The sequence below is a fragment of the Gekko japonicus genome, unplaced genomic scaffold, assembly GCF_001447785.1.
Source record: "Gekko japonicus isolate JY-2015 unplaced genomic scaffold, Gekko_japonicus_V1.1 scaffold4087, whole genome shotgun sequence".
NCBI lineage: Eukaryota > Metazoa > Chordata > Lepidosauria > Squamata > Gekkonidae > Gekko > Gekko japonicus.
Window position 1 is genome coordinate 52,596 of NW_015161534.1, and position 20,667 is coordinate 73,262.

At 43.9% G+C, this 20,667-nt stretch overlaps 1 protein-coding gene across 1 annotated transcript in view; it reads left to right on the top strand.

Annotated features, from left to right (window-relative positions):
- PALM2 (paralemmin 2) overlaps nt 1-20,244 on the top strand; it is a 22,305-nt gene extending 2,061 nt beyond the window's left edge. Inside the window, exons 2-5 of the mRNA XM_015429277.1 lie at nt 1,367-1,481; nt 6,585-6,606; nt 11,252-11,356; nt 19,508-20,244. Coding sequence (XP_015284763.1) covers nt 1,367-1,481; nt 6,585-6,606; nt 11,252-11,356; nt 19,508-20,244 — 979 coding nt within the window. The remainder of the gene's footprint in view (nt 1-1,366; nt 1,482-6,584; nt 6,607-11,251; nt 11,357-19,507) is intronic.
- Nucleotides 20,245-20,667: the final 423 nt, after the last annotated feature.

The following is a 20,667-nucleotide window of genomic DNA, read 5'->3' on the forward strand; positions in this document are numbered from 1 at the left end:
TGCACTACAAGTAAATGCATTGCCTGTGCATGCACAGATCTTTTTTTTTTCAGGGGCAATTTAATCCCCCAATATATATTTTTTTAAAAAAACGTTTTGTATTTTCCTGCAAACCTAGGAGGTCACCCAACTTTGCAGAAAAGCCTGTTTAAGATGAGTTTGTCCCCTATCTGCAGATTTAGATATCCACACATAGGGGGCACAGTTGGGAATTAGATACATGATCGATTTAGACAGGCAGAAGAATAAGAGGAAAGGATATCAAGATGCTAGGAGGGATGGTGCTGCTTCAGACTGCAAGTGATAGATTCCAGTTCTGGATTCACTAAACAATAGCAGGAAGAGTCCCCCACCCAGCTTGCTGTTCTGGGTTTCTGTTTGCAGAGAGCTTGTAACATAAGGGAGTATTCCAAAATGTGAACCTCCATGATCCTCTACTTACACTCTGGAGTGGTACAGTCCATTTTAGCACCTCATTCTCTCACATGTGTAAATCAGGCCTTATAGTGCGTGAATAAGGCCATTACCATATTTACTCAAAAGGAAGATGGCCCTGAATGTAAGATGCCCCCCTCAAAAATTTTAAACATGCAAAAATATTATTATTGGACCTAACTGTAACCTGCATGCAAATGTAAGACAGCTCCCCCTCTCTTTTTTTACTGGCATACCTGTGGGGGGGGGACTAGTTGTGTGTTTGAGTAAATATTGTATTGCTTCTACTACACTTCTGTCAGGGTGTATCCCAAATCATCTATTATCATGCAAGTGCAGTGTGGTTCTCAGTTAGGGTTGCCAAATCGACTTACCTTGCCGGCGGGGGACTCTGGGGTGGCTCCCGGAGTGTGTGTGCGCGCACGCTGGGGGCGGGGCCACAGCCATTTGAGGGGAAAACATAGAGTTTTCCCCTCAAATGGCTGTGGCCCCGCCCCCAGCTTGCCCGGTGTCATGACGTCACTTGCCTGTGACGTGCACGCGGGGGTGGGGTTTTCCCCAGGGCCCAATTCCGCGGGGGCGGAAATCGGGCCTCCAAAGCGGGGGGAAATCCGCCCCCTGGGGGGAATTGGCAGCCCTATTCTCAGTGGGGTCAGCAGCCCAGCAGTTATCAAGTGTTGATCAACCAAATGTGAAGAATCTGGCAGGTGTACGTGCCCGTGTGAACTAATTCCATGTATGGAGTGAAACTGCCATGACTGTTGGAGATGTCTAACTGTTTTAAAGCTGGCCTCGATAAGGATTGGTCTATGTGGGAAGATGGAGTAATTCTTTTTTTAAAAAAAAAGCTGTTTAAAACCTCTAAGCCAACAAATACCTTCTGATATGTTTCCCCCAGACGAGTATGGTCATTCTAAATATATTTTTTCAGGTTGGAAGAAGAAATTGGGAAGCTAGAAAGTGAGGAATCACAAATATCTGCCAAAGAGCGAATCATCTTAGAGAAAATAAAGGAGACAGAGAAATCCTTTGAGGACTTGCAAAAGGTACAAAACTTATACTTTTTTAAAAAAACGGATGAAAAATCAAAGTAGGAGATTTTTAGGCTCTGTGTATTACATGACCTCAAGAGGTTTGAGATTAAAGACAATAATTATTCAGCAGTCAAAGAGAATTAGGCCATATTATTTTAAAATATTAACAGTCTTAAATACTATTAAATGTTATTAAAGTTCATGTTAAATATTTAAAAAAGGTTTAGCTTGCTTGAAATTAAAGTTGTGATAATGACGATTTTACAAACCCAGACCCTCTGAAAGATTAATCCTCCTCTTATTATTTATGTATAACCACTATGCAGTGCAGATGGTGATTTATGTACAGTCTCATAGGTGGAGAACCTCCTATTGGAACCACATATTTATACAGTACTGCTTTGCCGGTTTATAGGTTTAAAATTATTGAGAAGCAGCTCCATAATTTAGTAAGTGGCCCTATTTAATCTTTAGCTCTATTGGTAGACTGAAAATTTGTAGAAAAAAGAAAGTCAATCGGGGCTGCGGTCACTCACACTAAATAACCCACTTTCAGTGCACTTGCCAACTGGATTTTACTGTGTGAACTGGCAGAATCCAGTTGGAAAGTGCATTGAAAATTGATTATTTAGTGTGTGTGACCGCAGCCTGGAAGAGTTTGATGGAAAGTCATCCTTCTTTTATTTTGTAGAATGGTATGATCTAGCAATGAAAGATCTCACAGATCTATCACATTTTTCACAGTCTTCCTCCAAAGGGCAGTAGAGCGGCCATCCTCCAGGCGCATAGAGTTCTCCCAGAATCACAAGTGATTTCCAGATGACTAAGATCAGTTCCCCTAGAGGAAATGGCTACTTTGGAGGGTGGACTCTGTGGCATTATATCCCACTGAGGTCTCCCCTCTCCCCAAACCCTGCCCTCCCTAGGATCTACCCCCAAATCTCCAGGAATTTCCCAAGCTGAGGTTGGCAACCCTGCATGGCATGGCAGTATTAATGGTTCCCCATTACTCCATTTTATTCTCACAACAGTCTGTGAAATAGGTTAGGCTGAATGCATTTGGCTGGCTCATGGTGAGAAATGTTCATGGCTCAGTGGGGGATTTGAAGCTACAGATCTCCCCAACTCTATTTGGGCCAGTACAGCCCACTGGCTCATAATCATGTCTGCAACCAATATGGTTGACTTCTCCAGGTTATTGCTTCTCTATTTATTTAACAGTGATAACGCAAATAACTATCTAGCAAAACAGCAGTTAGCAAGATTTTTTAAAAGCAGCTTTAATTGACAACTATAAAACCAAGAAATAACACTAATTATTTATTTATTTTATTTCTGTGAAAATAAGAACCTTCTTCAGCTGGTGAGCAGAATTCGAAAGGGAAGATGCTGTCTGTCTTTTATTGTGCCATCCTTCAACCGACTTAGAAGGGTACAGCTCTGTTTAGGATGCCACTCACCTAGGGGTCATTTCATAGAAAAAGAGCTCGGGGAACTGACTAGCATAAGTCATTAGCATATGCCACACCCCCTGACATCAGGGGCCCGGCGGCGGAACTGCAACGCTGGCGGGAGTGCGAGGAAGCCCCGCCAAGGCCCTCCTTGGCCCCAGGCAGGCAGGGGTGGGGAGAGGCGGGGAGGAAGCAACTTACCCTCCCTCTTCTCCTGCCTCCTCCTGGCTGAATGAGGGCTGGAAGCGGGGCAGCCGGAAGCAGGGGGCGGGGCTTCATCATGTGCCCTGCCCCCTGCACCTCACCCAGGGGAACTGCGATCCCCCGCGTTCCCCCCCCCGAAATGACCTCTGCACTCACCCCGTCTGTTAAACAGAGGAGAGCCTCTGGCAGAGATATCAACAGTTAGGCAGGTTCATTAGAAGGAGAAACTTTTGAAGTGATTAATGGGTGTTTTCTTTGTTTTTTAAGTTTGTATTTGCTCTTGTGTCAGAAGGCCCTATTCAAGAGAGAGGGAAACTGAGAACCTATCAATACTTTACACTTAAAGGGGCTGATCAGTTCTTCTTTCTTTCTAGCGAATCTCAATTATCATGATACTGAGAGGGTAGCCTGGAATTTCTAAGAAAGAATACCGATACCCTCAATGGGATACAATTTCCAGGCTTTTTGGAGAGATCCAGAACAATTGGAGTAGCATCAAAAACCACTAGAAGTTTATAATTTTCATCTGTCCAGAATGTGTGTTTTCACAACATAGGCGTCCCGTTCCCCCTGTGGTGGACACCCTGCCCTTGACTCCTGTTGCCCACCCTCATGCTGAATTTTTTAAATTAAAAAAACCCTTCAGTGTCATGTGTGACACCATGTCACTTACAGTGAAAAACAAAAGTGACTAGAAAAGCTCTAGGAATCACCAGAGACTCTGTGGTTTTTGTGGTGTATTCAAGTTAATGAAAAACTGTGTTTGTACTCAATCATTGAAACACCATGTAAAGCTTCATCCTGGGCAAGGATCCTAATCTTGCAATCCCTATTGGTAGCCCAGGAAGAGCCGACCAATCACCTACCATCCAGTTCCCTGAGCGGGAACGTCTGTGATTGGACCTTATCTTGACAATCCTATTGGTTGTAATGTACAGTAGGGCATGGCTACATTAGCTGGGGGAGTTTAAAAGAAGCACAGCTACAATGCAAAAGCTGTTCTGGTTGTTCCGTTCTAGTTGTGTTACGCGTTCCCTGAGCGGGAACGTCTGTGATTGGACCTTATCTTGACAATCCTATTGGTTGTAATGTACAGTAGGGCATGGCTACATTAGCTGGGGGAGTTTAAAAGAAGCACAGCTACAATGCAAAAGCTGTTCTGGTTGTTCCGTTCTACTTGTGTTACGCGTTGCTCAATAAAGCTGAATCACTTGCTGAAATCTGACTCTGACTCTTTGTTAAGTAGTCGACTTAACAGTTTTACCATAGAGTTTCTGGTGATTCTTAGAGCTACCTATGTCACCTACTTTTTTTTTTAACCAGAAGTGACACTGCATGCAGCCAGCATCACAGCTCTCCTGTATCCCCACCCTGCCAGTTGCCTAGCAACCATATCACACCATAAAAATTTAACCTACACAATTAATTTCAGCTAAAAGTGGTGATGACCCTTAGTTAATGAACTGATGCTAGTGTAATGGTTCAGTATGTGAGTTATATGTCAGGAGGTCACCAGTTCAGATCTTTCCTTAGCCATAAGTTGATCAGTGGCCTTGGGCCAGTCATCATCTTTCAGCCTTCATGTGTCCCTTCACTTCCTGTCTGTTGTACCAATATGATCAATGCCATGGAAATTCTCTGAGTAACCTTGGACCAGTCTGTCTCTCTCAGCCTGCCCTATACTATAGGGCTGTTTTTGTGAGAATAAAATGGAGGAGGGGGAAATGATTTTGTCAGCCATTTTGGGTCCCCACTGGGGAGGAAAACAGAATAAACATTTAAAGAAATAATATGAGGGGCACTTTGAACAATCAAAACACTAAATATAAATGCTAAGAGTTATTATCCTGGATGTGTCTCACTATTGTCTATGACAGCAACATAAAAATTCTGTGCCGCAAATCAAAATAAGGCCGAGTACTCAATGCTGGGAACAGAAGGAAACTGTCATCTTGACAATCCAATTTGTCAGCTTCCCAGGGGTGTTTGGTTGGCATATTGGAAACAAGAATGCTGGAACTGAAGAAGAACGGTCTCTGTTTTATTGTAAGGTTCAAAGGGACATAGAACTGTACAACAGAAATCCCGGCCATGAGAGGAAGTGGTACAACCCTGTTTTATTTAGCCACACACAAAAAAATACATTAATGGCTCCATGCCCACTAGAATATCATTGTCAACACACGATGATCTCAATGGGTGGGCCTCTGCCACACAGACACCCTCCAGTGTGTGGATAGCCAGTCTTCCATTCATTAGATGGAAGCTGGCCCACTTTCAGACCAGATCCAGAAAGACATGTTGCTTGTTTTGCATTTGTAATTCAGCAGAAGCCCTAACTTGCGACGATCCTTGTTTTTATGCTGTCATTTTGTCCCTGGTTTTGTCCCACCATCTCTGTCTCTTGTCACTCCTGTGTCCCCAACAGAGGCATTTCAATTATCTTCCAGTTCTTTCTTGTCTGAGAGGGAAGATACTGCAGTCTCAGAATCTGGGGGGGGGGGGGGGGGGTTGTTTTATCCTAATGTGATGTCATTTACCCGGTGATGTTATTGACATCCATGCTGGGAAAAGCTTTAGCTGCCTGGTTCCAAACATTAAACCTCTATTAAAGAGGCAGGATAGTTTTCTCCAAGCCTACTGGCAGCTGTAATATCCATCTTCTGTTGATTACCAGGCACCCAATCCATGAAGATAACAGCAAATAAATAACAGAGGCACCATTCATCACTTGTGGTTCCCTGGATTCTTCCAATTGCTAGAGGAGCCAAGAGGGGGAAGGTCATTCCACCAATGCCTGTTATAATAATGTTAACTCATAGGGTTACCTGGTCCCTCCTGGCAACCAGTAGGGAATGGGGGGGAGGGAGACCCAGCCAACATTGCAGTGATGTGTCTTATGTCACTTCCAACATGACCTGGAAGTGACATCATCACATTGGCAATGTCAGGGCAACGCTCTGTTATTTGGGCAAACACTCTGTGGTAAATTTGTCTTCTCCCATAGAGTTTTTGCCCAAACACCAAAGTGTCACCCTGACATCGCCAACATGATGACGTTGCTTCCGAGTCACATTGGAAGTAATGTTGACATGTCACTGCAACATTGACTGGGCCTCCTCTTTTTCCAGGTAAGCCCCCCCCACCAACCAGCTGATCAGTGGCAGGGTAGTGGGGTCTGCTGGTGGGGTCCCCTGCCTCCACCTGATTGGTCTGGCAACCCTATTAACTCATAGTAGTTGCGTTCTTCTACATCTAACTTGTCTAAATCTGATTCTGTAGCCCTAGTCCTATTGCATTGTTTCTTAGATGTCCCAGATGTCTGATTGCATTTTTTTTACCAAAATAATTTGAGATCTGCCTTGAGTCTCAGTGAGAAAGGTGGGCTGTGAATAAAGAAAATATGTGCCATTCGTACGATGTGAAGAAAACAACTGTTTCCATATTTTTGTCTTTTCAGAGCTTCTCACATCAGGATGGTGGTAAGTATTTCCTTTTTTCGTACTACCAGTGTGTACCTACCATTCTGTGCACAGAATGCAGAGTTGGATTCCCAGGGTTGCAGGACCCACACATGTGAAGAAAACAACTGTTTCCATATTTTTGTCTTTTCAGAGCTTCTCACATCAGGATGGTGGTAAGTCTTTCCTTTTTTCCTACTACCAGTGTGTACCTACCATTCTGTGCACAGAAACTGGAGTGAGGACTGGCCTGAGGCCGAGCTGCTCCTACTTCCTCTTGTGCAAGTGCAGCAGAGCTGAGGGAGGGAGTCAGTGGTCCTCCCCTTGTCCCTTCACACTCCTGCTCTCCAACTGCATGGCTGTTTCTTCGCACAGGTACTGCAACCCCAGGAATTATGTTTCCAGGGTGTCAGAAGGGGCTGCAGGAACAGAGAGGAATGTGGGAAAAGTCTATACACCTTATGTACACCCAGGGCTTTTTTTGTAGAAAAAGCCCAGCAGGAACTCATTAGCATATTAGGCCACACCCATGATAGCACAGCTTATTAGCATATTAGGCCACACACCCCTTGTTACCAGAAGTGTGGTCATCCAGTCACACCCACCTTTTGCTTCTTCTGTTTACCTTGTTTATGGTGTGGCCCCTTATGCTAATGAGTTCCTGCTGGGTGTGGCCAACTTGGGAGCCAGCCGGAACTCCGTTCCTGTGCGTTCCTGCCCAAAAATAGCCCTGTCAAGATATATTTTTGAATCCACGTGTAAGGTATTTAAAGCCAGGCGGGAGCCAGACATTTCACTGGAAGGAAATGTGGAAGTAAATCTTACTAATGTTAATAACGTTAATCTTAAAAGCACTCCATCATTCCTTTCAGTGGGTCTCTGGTCGGATCGTTAAGAATCATGATTACTTTCAGAGTTTGTGGAAACAATAATGAGAGGAAGCAAGGGGAAAGTGCCGTGCAACAGAAAGGCCCTCGATTATTAGTTGTTTCCTGTTGTGAGTGCTTCTGGTTCTTTCTGCCCCTTCCCTTAGGAGGGAGGAGCAAACAATCTGAACTATGGTGTCAACTGCCAGCCAACAGCCACCACCAATATGTTCCCAATATGTTAAACTTTTGTGTTGGTTTTTAGTTGTTGCCAAAGAGTGGGTTAGAAATATGAATAATAATAGTAGCACTGTTTTGGGGGGGGGAAACACAGAAGATCTGGTACCTGTTCTGATCCTCCACAGGCAGCCAGCTGGGTGACCTTGGGTCAGTCACAAAGTTCTTTTAGAGCTGTTCTCTCAAGAGCAGTTCTCTCAGAGCTCTCTCAGCCCCACCTACCTCACAGGGTGTCTGTTGTGGGGAGAAGAAGGGTAGGAAATTGTAAGCCACTCTGAGACTCCGAGTGAAGGACAGGGTAGAAATCCAACTTTTCTTCTTCTTCCTTACAGTTGATCTGATCTAGCAGTGATTAATACAGTGATCCTTACTCATAAATATGCAAGGTGAAATGACTGGCATTCTCACCAGAGCCCTTACAAACCCATCCCTCTGAAAATGCTGTATTAGGAAGTAACCCTACATGTGTTATGCTTTAGTTGTTTGTCCCAAGCAGACGCCACAGGGTCTACTTATTGAATTTGTGTCACTCATATGAAACCTCTCGTATTAACATCGTTTTATGTTTCCAGAGAGATTTGAGAAATCAGTGAAAGCTGTCAGATGAGGTCTTAGATTCAGTGGAGCGTTTCTGTGGATGGAATGATTTCAAGCCTTCCCCGTCCGTTGCAGCCTAAAATGCATTTTGGGCTGCAGTGAGAAGGGGAAGACAAGAAAGTCGCATCCCCACACGGAAGTCCTTCAGTCTGCAGAAATGCTCTGGTGAATTCAACCCAGTGCTCTGTGGTGTGCAACAAAGTGATGTCCAAATAATTTTGTTGAGCTTTCATGGTGGAACAAGGGAACAACACTCCTAAGGCATCATAGATCTTTGAATTTGCACAGTGAATCAGGAAATAATGATAACGAGGATTCCCCAGGTCTGGTTCCATTTCAGATTCCTAACCTTTCCTCCACAGAATTAATTTGGTCTCTTCATGAGTTTGTGCTCTTTGATGGATGGAGCAATAGGGTGGGCTTGTTTATAGCCCAAGTCAGAAAGACTTGCAGAAACAGAGCTGAGAGAGGTGCGTTACTCAAGCAAAGACTTCAAACAGCTTGCTTCATTTGTTTGTTTTCATAATTACCCCATTATTGGTGAAGATTTGTTCCCTGACTGCCCTCCTTAGAATAAGATTAAAGTCGTCATATGCCAATATTCCCTTGAAAATCAATTTAATCTGCTCATGCTATCACCCCAGTCATAAACATTTTCACCAGATGGTTTGTCCACTCTGCCCGTGTAACATCACTATGACATTATCATCATAACTTCCAGGTTTTTATTAGTGCTGCAATCTCTAATTGGTTTAGTCAACAGATTAATCAGATGAAGCTGTCCTCTGAGCTTGTTGCAGGAAACTCCATCCATTTAAATGTCTACATAAAGCAATGTAGCACATTTTATCCCATCCTTCTTTCAACTTGCGTGGGGCCCATGCACAATTCTCATTTCCCCAATCGTATGCAGCTCGCAGTTGCCAGCAGTGTGCATGCGTTTGCCCTTCTTAACTAAGTAAATTCCGTATCAGACTTTGCCTCTGGCTTCTAGAATATGTTGAGAGAAATTTCCTTGCTCATTGTGTTAAGGCACTCATCGGTAAAATAAATATACTCAGTCTGGTCTCTTTCCTGTGCTCCAAGAATTACAGTCTGTGAAGCCATGGTAATGGTCCATAGATTCGCAGAGTGCAGTGAGGTGTGTTCTGAAACGCCACAGAAGCTCTGGCGTACACTCCAGCAAGGGTTGAAATAGCAACAGCAATATATCTGGGGAGATTGTACAGGGAACACTATGACTTGAGTCTATAAAAAAATTTATAAAGTCACCTGTCTTTCTCCCAGAAAACGTGGGTCCAATAAACAATAAAACCAATACATCATAGAAGCAAGAAAGGATAACCATTAAAATAGCCAGTAATAACCAATTTATACTTTCATTTATGTAATGTATATCCCTCCTTTTGGCTTGGATCAAGCAATGCTTAAGCACACATGTGAATGGACTTGGTGCTGTTCTGCTAGCACGTGATTTTGTACAACACCCAGTGCTTTCCTCTCTCTGTATTATACTGCCCCAACATTGGCCGTTCAAGATCTTGCACAAATGGAAATGCAAGTGATGATACAATAAGCCTGACTTTGTCCAAATGGCTACTGCAGTCTTTTTCTTGTGTTTCTGCTTGTGCAAGATCTCTAGCACAAGCAGATGTTTTGTGCTGGATCCCACTCAGTGGATCCTCCATGTTCCAAGGCAGTCAACCTCTGAATCCCAGAGCCAGGAGGCAACATCAAGAGAAGGTCTCAGCCTCTATGCCCTGTTGATGGCCCTCCATAGGAACTGGTGGGCCAGGGGCCACCGTATGGTACAGGATACTGGACTATGTGGACCACTGTTCTAATCCAGCAGGGCCCTTCTTAGGTTCTTCTGCAAAGATCAACTGAGATCTCTCAAAAAGTTATAAAGGATTATTTAAAATCACCATTAACGTATTAAGCTCTTTTTAAGAAATCACACCTACACCACTGGAAAAGGGAAGAAAGTGAAATCCAAGCAGCTTTTTTAAAAAACAAAAACAACACACATCCAGATCATTCACCAAAAGAAAAATCTTTTTACCAGTCTTTGGAAGGTTAGCAGAGGGAACTTTGTGAGCTTTCTTTGCAACAAGGAAGTCCACAGTGACACTGAAAAGGCCCTGCTTGTCATAGCCACTTTCCAGTTTACGGTCTCTTAAGCAGGGCCTCATTTGATGACCAAGATGCTCAAGGTGGTGTGTATGGGGGGAAATGCTGCCTTTACTACCCTGCATTCAGATGCTGTAGGTATTTAAAGATGGCAGGCAGATTATTGCCTCTTGGATGGGTGGCTGCTGCTCTGCTGAATATTTTTAGAATGCTTGGAACCCTTCTAAGGGAAGAAAACATGATGACATTTTGCTGTATTAAAGCACCCTGCAGTGAACTCTGATACCAAACAGAATACAAATAACATTTACCAGCTCACATTTCCTCTGCAGAAACAAACGAAAGTCCCATCAGCTTAGAAACAGAAAACAAACATCAAAAATAAACAGCCTATTTCATTACACTGGAAAAGGTTAGAATCTACATGTTGGACATAAACACATCTCATCTGAGCTCAGAGATACAGGGCACATTATTGCTTCTTCGTGTTATACCAGGTTAAGTCCTTTATTCCCCCCCACCCTCCAATTTATTTCATTTTCTGAGGTCACTGACCTGATTAAAAATCTAGAACCTCCTGACCACAGGGATTACCACACGTACGACTAGCAATGGTTTAGTCATCTGGTCTTGTTCCTTCCAACCTCAGCCAGTCTATTGAATGGTAGTCAAAGTGCAATGACTCTGCGTTTTGCTTGCTTTGATCCAATTATCCGGCACAAAGCCTCTGATGTCTATTGTTTGAGGTGATAGTTGCACTCTGCTGCCTAAGCATCAGTGCCTTTGGGGTCCACAGGGTTGTGTCTAACTGTATTCCCTGTTCTTTTGACAATCAGATGCGGTGAATTACATTTATTCCCAGATCCCTGAACTCCCGACTTTCTTTTCACGAACAACGGAAGAGCCGGGTCCCGGGAAGGACGGGACAAGCAGGGTAACTGGTAAGTCTCAACGGAGCATGGTTTATTCTTTCAGCCAAGGCAGCAGACGTGATCTTTTAAAACTATATTAGATTTCCTGGGATGAGTGCCCAGCTGTCTTTTATACAGGAGGAAACAGCTCAAGTCATGACCTGGCTTCTCGCACGTAACCAGTCAGCCGGTTAAACGCATCTCTGTGTTATATCTTTCAAGACGCAAAAATTCAAGCGATAGTCACCGTGGCTAAAAGTTGAATGGGCTGTCATGTGCAAAAGATATTTCCCAGATGTAAACAGTCCAGAAGAAAACATAGACAGTTTTGTTTGCCAGGGTTTTTTTTGCGGGGCGGGCGGTTAAAAGTATGGCAAGGATAGGAATGAGTCTGTGACTAAAATTATTGTGCAAAGTTTAACGTTAACCTGATGCTGAAAGAAGTGGATGGGGATCTGCAGGTACTACCAAAAGAATCTTAATCATACTTATGTCCATTGAGATCTGGGGCTTTGGTGTACACACATTATCCCATTTGTAATGGGGATTCCATCCAAGAAGGTGTATACAACACTACTGCTGAAGACACCACTGATGGACCTGGGCTTGCTTAAATCACTCTGTATTGAATTCATTTGTTGCTGTCAATGATTTGTTACGTACCCTGAGCCTTTAGATGGTGGAGGGAAGTGCTGTCGAGTTGTGGACAACTTGCGGCGTTTTCATGTCAAGAGAAAAACAGGGTTGTTTGCCATTGCCTGCCTTTGCATAGCAAACCTGGACTTCCTTGATGGTCTTCCATCCAAGTAATAACCAGGGTTAACTTCCAAAATCTGATGAGATTGGACTAGCCTGGGTCTAGGAGAAGTCAGAGGAGCCTTTAGATAGGTCACCATATATACTGAAATATCTTTTATGTGTACGTTTTATTTATTTATTTATTTATTTATATCCTGCCATGATAAACTGGCGAATTGGTTTTGTGTAGACTCTTCTAGAGTAAGAAATCACTTCAGGGAAAAGCAGTAGAGCGCTCTTGTCATCTGTTATACACACAGTGTGGTATGAGGTTGTTCCAAACAAAAAGTGGACAATTGTAAGCATATCTTCATGACTGGCCAGCACAATAAAGAAGATATTCACATGTACTTTTCCATCTGCAGTATATTTATAAAATGGAACATCAATGTCTTAGAACTTTTGTACACCATCCCAAAGTTATGTATGCTGTCTCATGACAAAATATCCTAGTACATGTTGTAGTAAGGCTGAAAACCATTATCATTAAAAAGACAAAAGACTGGCTAGATTTATAGGGCAATAATGGGAACGTAATAATACCCACGTAGAAAGGAAACCTAGCATTAAATAATGGCACATCTGGCTTGGAGGGAAAGAAAGTATATGTTTCTGTCCTCTAGATCAATGAACTAAAACTGCTGTTTATACTATTCTTTATATGCAGTCCCAAATACAGGTTGAACTGGCAAAAGCCATTGATTCCAAATACATTCATTTATATACAAGGTTTGCATTAAACCTTGTGAGTGATCTTTGTGAAAAAAATTGAAACATGCATGTTTTTAAGTTCTTTGATGAGTCAGAATCCAAGTAGGCCCCGATTGTCATGAAACACTAAAGAGTTGGGTCGGAATTTCCCAGACCGGTTTCACCACAGCTGAGGGAATTCTGAAAGGACTGATTGGCCCAAGGTCACCCAGCAGGCTTTCTGCAGAGGAGTCGGGAATCAAACTTGGTTCCCCAGATTAGAGTCTGTGGCTCTTAACTACACCACACTGATCTTCACATTTAGGTGTTATTTTGACAATAATACCAATTATATGTGGGCTTTGAAACATAAGGAGCAGGATTTAGCAAGTGTGTAGGTGTTCCATGTGCAAGACTCTTTGGGGATTTCTTCTTCTGTCATCAAAGGAAGGCTCAAAGCAGCTGACCTTGTGTCTTGACAGCAGTATAATGACTAGGGATGGGCATGAGCCAGGAAAATGGAATTTGTTGCAGTTCATGGGAGTCTCACGAACCACGAACCTTCCCGTTTACCGAACCGGTTCATTTTGTGAGGTTCTTGATGTGGTAGAGCGCCCCCCACGAGCTAGAGACACCAACTCTCAGCAAGTCTTCGGCTGACTCTCCTCTACCTGCCCTCCAAGTTTGGTGAGGATTGGATTGGGAGGGGGGGCAGGAAAGTGCTCTCTGGGGAAATCACAGCTGCAGGGTCAGGAGTGTGTCAAACGGCCCTCCTGCAAGTTAGAGGCATCAAACTCACAGAGGACCTCCCTGGGATGCCCCTCTTCCTGCCCTCCAAGTTGTGTGCAGATAGGCTTGGGGGGTGAGTAGCAGCCCCCCAAAGCAGGTGTCCCCAAGATAGATTGCTCTCTGGGGAAATCACAGCAGCCACAGGTTCAGGATGGTGTCAAATGGACCCCCTGCAAGCTAGAGGAACAGAGGAGAATGGGAGCTCTCCAGTTGGCAGCCAGAGCTGCCTGTCAAGTTTTGGAGGGCCACTATAGGTGTTTCCAGGGCTGTAGAAGTCCATCCCCTCATTGCTTTGACAATTAATTCATCAGTGCCAGCATATCTGGCTCACGTGAAAAACATGGCAGTCCATGGGCTGTTCGTCGAAGATGTGATTGCACAAATTAAGGCCTCACAAACCGGCCATGTTCGTGATGAAATTAGGTTCATGGCGAGGTTCGGGCATATTTGGCTCACGTGAAAAACATGGCAGCTCATGGGCTGTTTGTTCGAAGATGTGATTGCACAAATCGAGGCCTCACAAACCGGCCATGTTTGTGATGAAATTAGGTTCATGGCGAGGTTCGTGCCCGTCTCTAATAATGACCCCAGGAGAGACTGACACAAGGCTGCCGTTTTGGGCAGAAATCCTTTGTTTCATATAGCCACTTATAGTGCATCCTAAGCCGCATTGATTTCAATGGACTTAGAAGGGTGTCCTTTGACCTAGGATGGCACTGTTAGTGGTCTACAGTGTGCTGACTTTTGAACACGAATCCATAACCCCTTTATGGTACCCATGACTTTAATAACTCTTCCTACTTAGTACTGATTAAATTGGCTGCTAACCTTTCAGGATACATGTGAAATGTTTTTGCTAAAGTCGGTGGGTGAAAAGAAAAAGAACAGGAGCATTTAGTATAGCTAATGAACTATCCTGAAACGAGATGCAAAATTCTTAGCCAAAAGTTTCATTTCTGCATATCATTTTGCCTTAGCAAGATCAAATCTCAGAAGGGTCTTTGAGCCAATGCTGATACCCCCTTCTTCATCTAGAACTGTTTTGCTTTGGTTTGAGGGCAGTGCAGCTGAAAATCTTACAGAATTAAGACTCAGATCCTAATTGCAGCTTCGTTTCGGCTATATATATCAGGCTAGACAGGACTATTCAGGAGGAAAACCTGAGATATTTAGGCTGCAGCTGTACAAGGACCTGTTGCATTCAGTGAGTTTCAATTATGAGTTGAACTAATTGAGCACTGGGATGTGTACTGATATATTTCTGAAGCAAGTTAAGATGCATGCTGTGGTTTTGTATTGGCAGAATCAGCAGAGTGGGGTAGTGGGAGTGTTCTCATCCCCCAACCTGGAGACTGATGGATCAAAAGCAACACTGTGTGCATTCCTCTTTCAGTGCTAGGGACAAAAAGCTGGGAATCATTTTGGTGTAGTGGTTAAGTGCGCAGACTCTAATCTGGGAGAACCGGGTTTGATTCCCCACTCCTCCACTTGCACCTGCTGATGTGACCTTGGGTCAGTCACAAGCTCTGGCACAGCTGTCCTTGAAAAAGAGCAGTTTGTGTCAGAGTTCTCTCAGCCCCACCCACCTCACAGGGTGTCTGTTGTGGGGAGGAGAAGGGAAAGGAGTTTGTCAGCCGCTCTGGGACTCCAAGTGAAGGGCGGGGTATGAATCCAATCTCTTCTCTTCTTCTTCTTCTTCTCTTCATTGTACCCTACTTATGAGCTTCCACGGAGCAACTGGCCAACCACTGTTGGGGGCAGCATGCTGGATTCCACAGACATTCATTCGTTCGTTCTGATCCAGCAAGGCACCTTGTGTATATATAAGCAAAGTGCATGTACAGACTTCAGAATGGGGGTAGGTGGGTGGGTGTATGTATGCCACACATTGTATTGCTATCTCATGTGCCTCCTAGAAAGGCAAAGAGCTGTGAGTGACCCTCCAAGAGGTTTTTCAAGCATCGCATTCTTTCCAGAGTGACCGTCATGGTTGCTTTGGGTTGCATAGGAAGAGGGAGGGATGGTAATCAGGCCTGGTAAGAAAAGAAGAAGTTTTCATCTTCATAGTGCAAACCCTTCGTTCGAGTGTCCCTTTCGGGGTGGCCACTGGTCTTTCCCCAGCTGTGCCCTGGAAATCATAGCCCAAGTTAACATTGCAAATCTGTTCTCTTTCCATATAAATGAACACAACTATGTAAGTTTTGTGCACCATTATTATGATGATATCAATTGTCTTAAATACTTTGTTCTTAAAAAATGTTTAATCTGTCGTTTTGGATGGGAGGAAAGGGTTGGTTGCAATTTGAAGAAAAGATGACCTTATGGAAGAGCAGAACATCTTTTATGCTCAGACCATACATCATGCCATGCTTTGCTTAGAACAGTATTTGAAATTTTGTACACTGTTCCTTTTTCCCCCTGCTACCCTGGGCAAGAAATTAAATTTTAAATATTCAAACTCCTTCCTCTCTTTCAAACTTTTCCCACTCTGTGTGTCTACAATTAGTTCTTTTGTCTTTATCAAGGTTCTCATGCTCTAAATATCACCCAAGGACTCCGCTTTAATGGCAGTGTTCCTAAATGGGGGGTTGGGTTGAGAATGTCAACAGATCACAATGGGCAGTGATTGGATGGGTTACCATTACCAATTGTCATTTGAGGATCCAGGGCTGTGGGAGAAGGCAAAAATGGGGCTCAGGAGGACTGGCATAACCAATTCTAAGCAAGAGGAAGCAGATTTTCAGGAGAAGCACAGGCTGTTCTTGTTTGCTTCCTAGGATCAGGGGAAGAAATGCCAACGTTGCTTGGACGGATCATGAAAAATGCACTATGGAGCTTATAAATACTCAGAATTTAAAAGTTGAGAAGTGCTGCATGTTAAGAGTAGTTGAAAATGCCAGCTATATGGCCACACCTCTTAACCCAATAACAAGACCTCCCATGGGATTCCTAAACACCTTCTGGGAAATATACAAGCTTCCCCTTACATAAGAACATAAGAACATAAGAATCCAGCTCCTTACTGGTCAGGAGCTAGATTAAGCATAATTGATTATATCCTGGTTTCAGGGAATTTAATACAATGCATCGGATCTTTTGAGGTTGCTACATACTATGGTAGAGATCATATCCCACTTACGATCAGGGCTATTTTGGGGCAGGAACGCACAGGAACGGAGTTCCGGCTGGCTCCTGAGTTGGCCACACCCAGCAGGAACTCATTAGCATAATAGGCCACACCCAACATCAGAAACTCATTAGGATTGGCTACATTAGGGGTGTGTGGCCTAACATGCAAAGGAGTTCCTGCTACAAAAGAAGCCCTGGCTTTTGACAATAAACAAGGTAAACAGAATAAGAAGGGAAAGGTGGGCGTGGCTGGATGAGCACACTTCTGGTAACATGGGGGTGTGGCCTAATATGCCAATGAGCTGTGGTGTCAGGGGTGTGGCCTAATATGCTAATGAGTTTCTGCTGTTGGGTGTGGCCTGTTATGCTAATGAGCTCCTGCTGGGCTTTTTCTACAAAAAAAGCCCTGCTTACGATGATTATATCAACCCCCAACTGTAATCTGCGACTCGAAGATCATTATAAAGGAGAAACTGAATATGGGGAAAGGCATGTTAGGATAAGATGGGATGATAAAATTGAAAAAGTTATGCAAGAACTTCTTAGTCAGGAAAACACTACTAGCAGAGCAAGAAATGTTATGTATTTAGGTGATGGACAATGTTCCCTCTAAGCTGTGGAATCTTGTGAGCAAAAATGCTACTTTGTGAGCTGCTGGCATTAAAGTTGTGAGCGAGCGATTGGGCTGCTGCATAAATTAGTTTGTTCTGGAGTCCTTCTTCCTGAGCTAAGACAAAAATGTGTGAGCCGGAGGCCAAAAAATAGTGAGCTAGCTCACACTAACTCAGCTTAGAGGGAACACTGGTGAAATGACTTCATTTGTTTTTCAGAATTCTGCAGTTTTATCTACTTTACTCATTCCCCCCCCCATTTATTTAGTCAAGGGGGGAGGGACAAGAAAACAGTACAAGTCAGTGCAGTGGGTAACTTACAGTGCCATCCTCAGGAGAGTTATGCCCATTTTGATGAATGGGCTTAGCAGAATGCTGTTAGGAAGGTGCTGTTATTGAACGGCTCCTCTGACTTCTGAGATCTGTCCAGGTTTTTAGCAATAGTTGAGGGTTTTTCCTCCCAAGAAGATGAATTCCATAACCTGTACCCCATTTGCCCAGGCCAGTGGGTAACTTACAATGCCATCCTCAGGAGAGTTATGCCCATTTTGATGAATGGGCTTAGCAGAACGCTGTTAGGAAGGTGCTGTTATTGACTTCTGAGATCTGTCCAGGCAGAATACTGCATTTTTAGCAATAGTTGAGCGTTTTCCCCCCCGAGAAGATGAATTCCATAACCTGTACCCCATTCTGCGGCTGTTCTGTACTCTTGCAGTATCACAGTATAAACTCAACCCTGTTATACAGGTGGGTGTACACCTCATCCATGATCACCAAATGTTTTCTTATAATGGCTGTGTGCATGGTGGGTGTATCCTCTTAAGATCACATAGATAGCCCTGATGAATTGGGAGTTTTCATGCCAGCAGAACTGCTTTCATGAACATTTGGCACATGTATGCTGAGTGTTACATTCCCAGTGTCTTTTTAAAAATATTTTTATTAAACTTTCATACAACAACAACATTTTCAGCGTAACAAAGCAGTCTAAACAATATACATCAGAACAGTTCAATATACGGTTCGAGAATGAGTCCCCAGGCATAAACAGCCCAGAATATATAAAACTTTACAAGACAATAGTAATATAGATTGAGGACCAAGTATAAAGACTATCCAGATTAAATGAAATTCAATATGAGCGTTCCCATATAATTAATTACGTTGTAGTAGTGAGAAGGAATCTGAGATCTCACAATTGAACCATGTCTGAATGATGCCTTGAGAAAAGGAAACCATTTGTATTAGCGTGATCTCGGGAGCTGTCAAATGTATCGATGCTGTCTGCGATTTTGTCCATTGCGAACATCTCCCACACTTTGGCATACCGAAGGTTCAGTACAGGTGGGCTAGTGTCTTGAGAGGGCGGACGTGGGCAACATGTGCACTGACTCTCCAGCTTTGAATTACTTTGCCCTTGAAGCAACTGTAGAAATATGGGGGTAGTCCTGCTGTCATCTCTGCCATTTAACAGACTGTTTGAGTTTATGTTCAATAATAATCAGGGGTCATTTAGTAGAAAAAGAGGTGCAGGAGCTCATTAGCATAACTCATTAGCGTATGCCACACACCCTGACATCACCGGACGTGTGGCAGAAGGCAACACCCACCACTCACGCTCCACTGGTCTGTTTTGGATTGCTAGCTATTGGGGGGGGGGGGGAATGTGCAGATCTTCCCTCCCAGAGGAGGGAGAGCTTGTACCTGAATAAAACTTGCTCTTAAAGGTGCCACTGGACTGTTTTGGACCAGGGGGCCGGACAGGGGGGGAGCTCTGCAACTTACCTGGCTGCTTCTTGCTCTGACTGAGGGCTGCTGGGAGCAGGGGGCGGGGCTTGATTCATTTGCCCACCCCTTGGGCTCTTTACTGCCGGAGCTCCGCTCCTGTGCGCTTCTGCAGGAAATGACCCCTGATAATAATATGGGAAGCTGTCCATTCCAGGCCTGAAAGGTACGGTTAGCACCAGTTGCATCGGCTGCTGCAGGATAACAACTGCTTCTCTTTCACAGTATGCACCGCTCTGCTAACATCAAATGCTTGGCACTTTAGGAAGAGATGCATGGGGGGGGCAGGGCACAGTAGTCTGCTTGCCTGTGTGGCTATTAACCATTCACGTGCTTTTTGTTGTTATAACATGCACTTCCTCTCTTGTTTCCATTCAAGCATTGTACGGCATGGAAATTAATGTGGAGAAAGACAGACAGACAGGAGAGACCAAGATTCTCTCTACGTCCCCCATCGGCCCAGAAGGAGCCCATCAAAGAGGAATCAAAGTCTATGACGATGGTACCAAAGTAGTCTATGAGATGCACCCTGGAGGTGCAGTGATAGAAAATGGAGTGCATAAGTTGAGCTCAAAGGACGTAGATGAACTTATTCAGAAAGCTGGACAATCAGGCCTAAGAGGAGGGACTGTTTCAGAGAGGAACACAATAGCTGATGGAAACCTCAGCCATATGAAGGAGCAGATACTCTTCAAGGAGGCAAAACTGGAGATGGTGCACAAATCTAGCAAAAGACATTCCGGGAATCCTCGACACCAAGCGAAGCTCTCTGCGGACGAAGTCCCAGAAGCCAGTACAGATCACCCTGTCACGATGATATTTATGGGTTACCAAAACATCGAAGATGAAGAGGAGACCAAAAAGGTGCTGGGCTACGATGAGACAATCAAGGCCGAACTGGTCCTCATTGACGAAGACGATGAGAAGTCCTTGCGTGAGAAGACAGTGACGGATGTGTCGACCATGGATGGAAACGCCGCCGAGTTAGTTTCTGGCAGACCCACCTCGGACACAACAGAACCCTCCTCGCCAGAGGGGAAAGAAGAGAGTCTACCGATGGAAAAACTCCCAGGTACAGAAAAGAAAAAGCGCTGTCAATGCTGTATTGTCATGTGACCACTTCTTCCTTTCTTCCTCTCCTTCCGAGCAGCACGTGCTCCATCACTCCCTTAGACCTCACTGTATTTTTCTAACTGCAGTACTGTGAACTGGAAGGGACTGCCTCCAATGCCTTGCAGTTGGGTTGCTCTGATTTTTTTTTCCTCTAGCTCTTCGAGGGAGATTGAGTTGTGAAAATAATGATTGCTCACCCAATGCACTGTTTTAGAATTATTTTTCAATGGTGAGACATAAGCAGAAAGTGAACAAAAACACTTTCATATTTGAAACAGATCTATATCTATCTATAAATATATAATATATGAATATGCATAGGTGGCTGTATGTAAATGTGCATATTTATGTATTAAATATATTTATAAAAGTTATAAATGTATATGAAGAATTTTACTTTATATATCTAGCAGGTACGATCAGCCT